We start from the raw sequence: 7,273 nt of genomic DNA, 5'->3' as shown, positions 1-7,273 counted from the left end.
GGTTCAGCTCCCTTTAAACCAAAACAATTCACAATGACCGACACAATAACAGAGACAGAGCCACTGCTGGGCTCACACGCGACCAAGCCAGCCCGGCATCCAAAGAAACTACTGGTCTGCATCGTGTGCGCTATATTCTTGTTATCGGCCGACTTCGGATTCTTCATGTCCTCCGCCCCACAACTCGCAGTATATGAGGATATTATCTGTCGAAACTACCAGGCCACACTTCATGGGGCGGGAAATGAGGCCCTGACTCCACCGGTGTCCAACCCGTGTAAATCCGAGGCTGTACAAGGAGAACTGGCGCTTGTGATTGGGTACCAAAATACATTCGATGTGATCCCCGGTATGTGTGTTGTTTACAATATACCAAGGTCAAGTTGCTGATGCTTTGAAAATGCAGGTCTTTTACTCTCGCTGCCATATGGCGTCCTCTCGGATCACTGGGGGCGGAGGCCTATCCTGTATCTTAGTATTCTGGGCATTATCCTCGGGGAGATCTGGGTTCGGATAGTTTGTAAGTCATTGAACTCTTCGGTCAACGTTTTACTGATCCCTTTATCTTAGGCCTGTGGTCAAGTGTCATTCCCATCCGGATGGTCTGGCTGTCCTCTGTATTTAAAATCATTGGCGGCGGCGAACAAGTCCTCACGGCCATTGCCATGGTCATAATGGCCGAGGTCTTCTCTGAAGATGAGAGGTACTGTTATGCCTTGATCCTTCTTTGTGATAAATCTAACATAGATACAGAGCAACTGCGCTCTTCCGTTTACAATCTTGTATCCAACTCGCAGAGATTCTCGCCACTCCATTCAGTGCTTATCTGATGACTTTCGGTCCAATGTTTCCGTACCTTCTATCAATATGCATCATCATTGTGGGATCTATGCCAGCCCTTTTCCTGCCCGAGACTCTCAGACACACCAAAGCAACTCGAATCAATCCAGAAAGCCCAGAACAGGACAGCGAAAGCGTGCAGTCCCAACCTATGCGAAAGCAGACAGCGGTACAGGAGATCACCCGACAAGTTCACGAGTTTGTACAGTCGACACGCTTCATTTGGACCGATTTCAATATCTGTCTAATGGTCTTTGTGATGTTTGTCACCATGATAAGTCGACAATGCACAAACCTACTTCTGCAATATGTGTCAAAGAAGTTTGACTGGAGTATTAGTCGCGTATGTACCTGTTCTCTCCACACCGAATAATCAAACTAACCTTGCTATAGGCCAGTCTCTTGATCTCGCTGCGCGGGATATTTGCTCTAGTGACATATTTGGTTATAATGCCAATCCTGACATTCTTAGTCGCCAAATATCTAAACATCCGTGGAAAGCATATCGACCATTTCCTTGGCAAAGGCACCGGCATACTTTCAACCATTGGATTCGCCGTTATCTTTATAGCCCCGACACCCGCTATCTTGATCAGTGGTCAGGTCATCTCGTCAATCGGCTCGGCGTTCGTGGTCAGCACACGCAGTATGGCTACTTCACTCGTCCAACCCGACCATGCTGCCACCTTGTACTCGGCAATTGCCATTGCACAGGGCGTGGGAACACTCATCTCGGGCCCCTTATTTGCCAAACTCTTCCAATTAGGCATGCGCCTTGGACCTGCGTGGATGGGACTTCCGTTCTTGCAAGCCTCTCTGTTTTTCGCTGTTGCTGTCACCGCCCTTTGGCACATTCGACTTGGACCGTCTTCGCGAGCCAAAGATGAGGAACAGGAACAGGAACCTTTGTTATCTCAGTAAACTCTATATTTCTTTGATCAATTTCAGCACATCCAAGCGATTCAACACGGGTTCTTTTATGTGGAGAACACTTTGTCAGCCTGCAGAGATGGCGCAAACGGGACCCTCCTGTATATCCTACCCAGTAGTAATCACATCAGTGTGATACCCCCAACAAGCCATTGTCCTCTAAGCGAAGCAACACCATCTTTTAGATAAAACGAAGTCTACCAGATCCAGCGCTAAGCGTTCTGGTTCGTCAAGGTGAGGCGATCGGCGGGTCTAATCTTGCGGGGTTGAATCAACTTGAAGCAACCAGTCGGAGATCCGAAGGAGCACCTCGGGCGATGCAACCTCAAGAGGCGTTTCGTCAGTCTTCTGCAGACGAAAACCGTCGGACTCTTACTTAGCGGTTGAGTCCGTTGTGTATTTCCGTCTCGTCATTGGAGAAAGTCCACAACGCAACTTGCCCCGCTCGGTGATCGTCGCCTAGTTCGATTGGCACTACTGTATCTTATATTACTCCTTTGCCGAGATGATAGGTGTAGCGGCGACGTCCGAGAACAAATCAACTTCGTCTTATCGGTGCATGTGCCACATTGTATATTTTGTGCCTGAGATGTATATGCCGAGTGTGATGTGGACTAAAGCATATAAAACCATTGTATAATCCCTTTACATATCTTCACTCACCTCCACAATTCCTTCTCAATCCACTCCGGACAAAATGTTTCAATCCCAATCCACAAAGGGCATGTTCGCCCTGGCAGCTATGAGCCTCATCGCTGGCACAACCGCCAGCCTCGAAACCTGCGACAACGACACCCCCCTCAGCTGCTCAAGCTCCTCCGAAGAGCCATCCTGCTGCTTCAACTCCCCAGGCGGTGCCCTCCTCCTGACCCAGTTCTGGGATACCAGCCCATCAACCGGTCCTGATGACTCGTGGACCATTCACGGACTGTGGTGCGTAGCCTTGACATCCAACCTGGTCTATAAGAGAATAAACTAACATCCCCTCCAGGCCCGACAACTGCGACGGCACATACGAGGCAAGCTGCGACTCGAAGCGCGCTTACACCAATATCACAGCCATCCTGCAGGATCAGGACCTCGGTGACCTGGTCGACTATATGGACAATTACTGGGTTGATATCAAGGGAGATAATGAGGACTTTTGGTCGCACGAGTGGAGCAAGCACGGTACTTGCATCAACACTATCGAGCCGAGCTGCTATTCCGATTACACCGCGCAGGAGGAAGTCGGTGACTTCTTCCAGAAGACAGTTGATCTGTTCAAGACGTTGGATACGCACAAGGTATGTCCCTGATTCCCCTTCGGCTCTTTCATTTGGGCTGTTCGTTTCTGACTGTGTGTCCCAGGCTCTCGCCGCTGCTGGCATTACCCCGAGTACCTCCAAGACATACAGTCTCGCCGATATCCAGGCGGCTCTTACTGACCTGCACGGCGCGGAGGTTTACCTCGGTTGCTCGAGCGGCGAGTTGAACCAGGCTTGGTACTTCTTTAACGTCAAGGGCAATGCTATTGATGGAACATATAAGGCTGTTGATACGCGTAAGTTTTTATCCTTTTGTTCTTTGGTTGGTGCTTTACTGACTTGGTTCTTTTAGTCACCACTTCTGGCTGCCCCAAGACTGGCATCAAGTATGTGCCCAAGTAAATGGAGAATGGGGATTGATGTGGATTGAGGTGGATTGATGATTGTTCTTGTTGATCTGCACACTGAATGTGTGTCGCTGAAATGGTATCTCTGGATTATTGCTATATAGTACAGATTCGAGTTCTCGTTAATCTGATATGATGATGATCGTATTGTCTGACAATACCCGTTCCACTGGGTGTAGATGCAGACCGGTGGTTGTACTGCAGGGCGTTGGCCACATAGTCGTATGGAGACTCGAAGCAAGGATGTCAGTCATTCTCGTGAATGCCCGCTCATGATCGCTGCCATGTAGTGGGTCGAGAGCTCACACTTCCAATCCGAATCAAGTGAGCTATTGCTCAAAGTAGAGCTAGCCGCCGGGTGCACAAGGTTTGCAGATATTTCCACACTAACACGACTCCATATGAAGCCATATCCTTGTTGCAGCACGCGGCGGGAGGAATGTGTCTGACACAAGAATAGACTTGGGCAGAGAGTGCACAAGGGCTGCTTTCATACACCCTTGAGCCGTGCATTCCGCCGTTCCTCTTCCCTCTTCTCTTCCATGCGACCCAAGAAATCCATGCGACCGATATAACCCTCCTTGGCTTTGCTATGCGTGCGCAGCTCGTCTTTGATTCCGGCTGAATCGACATAAGTGGCCCAGTCCAGTCTTGACTTCTCGACGGTGTTGATTTTTGGTCCGCGCGCATCCGCAACGAGTTGCTTCTCCCAGCTTTTCTTGATCGTGCCAGTTGGATTGGGGTCGAATCGCGAGATCTTGCGAAGCGGTCGGCGCAGGTTACGAGCGGCGTTTATGGCCGCCGCATCCTCATCGGTATATTCGACATGCTCTCCACTTGACAGGAACGCTTTAGCTTCCGCCGAGTGTTTGGGCACGACCTTCTCCTCGGTGATCCATTCTCCGGCAAATTTGTAGGTGCGCTTGATCTTGATCATCTGGTCGGCGTGCATGGCAGGGCCTATTTGGGATTCCGCATCTTTGGCACCCTTGTCCTGTGCTTTTGTTTCGCCTGTTGGTTCGGGATCGGGGGCGGATTCGGTTACCTCCTGGGTCAGGGGTGGCTGCAGGCTGGTCTGGCTTTGGGGGGCATTCATCTGCGCCCATAGGGCGTCCACGTCGATGGTCGCGCCATCGATTTTGGCCAACGGTTTGCGCTGTTCTTCTTGTCTGCCCGGGAAACGCGTATTAGAACTCGATCATAAGTCAAGTAATATCCGCCAGCACAGAGAACTTACATCTGCTGTTTCATTGCGCGTGTTCGCACGAATCCCCCCGTTCCTCCTTCATCGTCGTCCATGTCAATATCGCCATCGTCCTCGTCGCTATCGCGCGCGTGTTTCCCCTTGGTTTTCTTTCCCTTGGTCTTTTTCTCTTTCTTCTCCTTCGCTTTTCTAATTGTAGCCTCATCTCCAGAGTCGAGTTCTGCATCTTTGGGGATCTGAGCTTTGGTGTCTGTCTTTCGCTTCTTCTTTGCGGGTTCTCCGGCCTCATCAGCATCGGAAGATAAGTCGGAGTCGTCCGGTGCCGCGTCTAGCTCAAAATCTTCATCCTCGGCGGAGTCATAGGCCTCCTCATCAAGGTCCTGATTTGCTGGCAGAGTAGGGTCTGTCATTGTCAATGTTTCTCTCTGTGTCAGGGCTTATCAAGAGGAGATGCAGAAGGACAAGGCGCAACTAAGACGAATTTCTGCCGAAGGCGGTGTCGCGATATATCGTTATCTCCAATTAACGCCTGAGCATCAGGATGGCACGTACTGCTTACAATGCAAGATAAAAAGGAGTTTCTTCTTCATTTCCGACGCGTAACACTTCAGCATCGCGCTTCAAATTTCTTATTGCCTTTATTTTTTGATATTATAGAGCAACAACATGTTGAAGCACTTGGACAGACGTATAGCTTTGACAGACTCCCGCGAAGAGGGAGTTTCCGCCATGAGCTCATTTGTTTCTACAACCAAGGCTTTATGGTGGCCTGAGGCTAAACAAATACGGCTCAGAAGCCTCGGTCAAATCGCACATATAGTCTCTGGATGTCTCCTATCCTGCTACTACTCGTTGTGCATCTGAAAAAAAAGCAAGCCCTTCCACTGTATTGGCAGTCTGTCCGAATGTCAAAATGCATACAGACGTGGACACCGTTTAGGGCAATATGCTTGTTGGGCAGAGTAAGCTCCCAGGCTGGCAGCTTCCTGGAGTCCCGGCCCATGAGTGAAAGAGATAACAATTCATTTCTTAATTGAAGCAGAAGAGAAGAAGAAGAAGAACCTCAAGAAAACAGACAGCAACAGCCAAGAAACAGGACTGAAGCCAGAAACAAATTCAGCAATGCGCCGAAGAGGAAGTCTTTAACATTCGGGCCCGAGGGGCACTGCGTCGTTGTCGCATGTCCTTACGAGGCAGGACGAGCTCGTCCCGCGGGAAAGCCGGCGTCTGTAGTATGACGGTTAGTATGTTTCCAGTATCACGATCAACCAAGGCATGATGATAAGATAAGAATGGAAGCGTGCATGTGACAATCGACCAGGAAACGGGGTCAAAGCCAGTGATCAGGCATTGGGGATCGATAGGATTGGAGGATGTGAGAGAAGCATATTGTTCTTACCTGCCATCTCCTGAAGAGTTTGGGCTGTTGCCCACCGTTGGGTTCCACGACTTGGGGCGGGCTCCTGACCTTCATGCTGGCCGGATGGGGTTCGCTGGCCGGCAGGATTCACTCCAGCGCCTTGGGTAGCACCGTGACCACGGCCACGGCCACCACGAATACCTCCAGAGCCACGACCACGTCGACCACCTCCACGAGCAGGATAAGTACGACCGCCACGACTACCTCGACCACCTCGACCACCTCGACCACCACGCATATCACCACGACCACGGCCTCGGCCCCGGGCCCGACCACCACGGGCCAAGCCATTGCGTCCAATGAACTGCTGCTATACATGTCGTGCATGTCAGACATCATACTTTTTGTTGTTATTCAAAGATGGTTGGAAATATTTTACAGTCAATTGCACTGCGATTGCCCGCGCGATAATTGCGGCGGCACGAGCATCACGGGAAGCGGAGGGACGAAAACCCTCTTGCTGTAATTGACATTATGATATTAGCATAAAACCCCAGGGACGTTGAGATGGATGAAAGCAGGAAATGGAATGATCACTTACGTTGACGTGCTGTTGAATTGCGGTAAGGCGGGTGTCGTGCTCGGTAGCGGCTTGGATAGCATTTTGCTGTGAGTGATATCAGCTGAGACTAAGGAAACCCAAATACTTCTAGGATCAAGGAGACCTAAGACCTAAGTGCTTTTTAAGCCTTCGGGCCGAAATTAGACATAGCTGGATTGTTTATGACGCCCATGTCAACAAAGAATAGGCGTATACCCATAAATCTTCATAGCCGTCGCGCCAAGTGCCGGTAGCATCGGCTCTACGTCCCATCTCAACGAATGGCAGTACTCTACTGCCGAGTGTGACCGAGCTTCTATGCTAATCTTGTACTAAGATACCTATGTAGGCAGAGGCTGAATGATATCCGCGGTAAGACTTGTAGAGAAGATGTACCAGGTCCTCTGATTGACAAAAGGGTTTCCAATGGTCTCTTTGAAAAGAATGGAGGCACAATGGAAAAGGCCGAGCCAGCGGTACGTAATGAGGTTGTTGATGATGACGGATGAAGTAGAAAGTGTCTAGCCGAAAGAAATACTAACTGGCTGAGAGAGAGGTATTCACTACGTGATATAAAGAAACGAGAATGATGGACTGTGGATGGGATGTTTTATACTTTATTTGCACTTGAATAGAGCAGGTAGGTACTGAGCATCCGTGTTGATTTGAATGAAGATGGGAGAA

At 49.9% G+C, this 7,273-nt stretch overlaps 4 protein-coding genes across 4 annotated transcripts; 2 read left to right on the top strand and 2 right to left on the bottom strand.

Moving 5' to 3' along the window:
• On the top strand, window positions 1–1,761 carry N7447_003384 (Major facilitator superfamily domain general substrate transporter; the record flags this gene model as incomplete). The annotated part of the gene is made up of 5 exons (XM_057227659.1): window positions 1–349; window positions 407–520; window positions 571–703; window positions 754–1,183; window positions 1,234–1,761. Coding segments are annotated over 5 exons (1,554 nt in total), but the record flags the coding sequence as incomplete, so codon positions are not given.
• Window positions 1,762–2,467: 706 nt separating this feature from the next.
• Window positions 2,468–3,419, top strand: N7447_003383 (T2 family ribonuclease; the record flags this gene model as incomplete). Its single annotated transcript, XM_057227658.1, has 4 exons — window positions 2,468–2,703; window positions 2,762–3,056; window positions 3,121–3,313; window positions 3,370–3,419. 4 exons carry the CDS (start codon window positions 2,468–2,470, stop codon window positions 3,417–3,419), a joined length of 774 nt encoding a protein of 257 aa, XP_057086999.1.
• A 495-nt stretch (window positions 3,420–3,914) lies between these two features.
• Window positions 3,915–5,038, bottom strand: swc5 (putative Swr1p complex component (Swc5); the record flags this gene model as incomplete). The annotated part of the gene is made up of 2 exons (XM_057227657.1): window positions 3,915–4,593; window positions 4,662–5,038. The coding sequence occupies 2 exons, from the start codon at window positions 5,036–5,038 to the stop codon at window positions 3,915–3,917; spliced, it is 1,056 nt and encodes a 351-aa protein (XP_057086998.1).
• Window positions 5,039–5,814: 776 nt separating this feature from the next.
• Window positions 5,815–6,862, bottom strand: N7447_003381 (uncharacterized protein; the record flags this gene model as incomplete). Its single annotated transcript, XM_057227656.1, has 5 exons — window positions 5,815–5,855; window positions 6,028–6,358; window positions 6,428–6,508; window positions 6,590–6,655; window positions 6,806–6,862. The coding sequence occupies 5 exons, from the start codon at window positions 6,860–6,862 to the stop codon at window positions 5,815–5,817; spliced, it is 576 nt and encodes a 191-aa protein (XP_057086997.1).
• Window positions 6,863–7,273: the final 411 nt, after the last annotated feature.

This window comes from Penicillium robsamsonii, assembly GCF_028829455.1.
Source record: "Penicillium robsamsonii strain IBT 29466 chromosome Unknown utg000002l_segment0_segment0, whole genome shotgun sequence".
Lineage (NCBI taxonomy): Eukaryota > Fungi > Ascomycota > Eurotiomycetes > Eurotiales > Aspergillaceae > Penicillium > Penicillium robsamsonii.
Note: the sequence above shows the minus strand (reverse complement) of the source record. Positions and strands in the feature narration are given on the sequence as shown.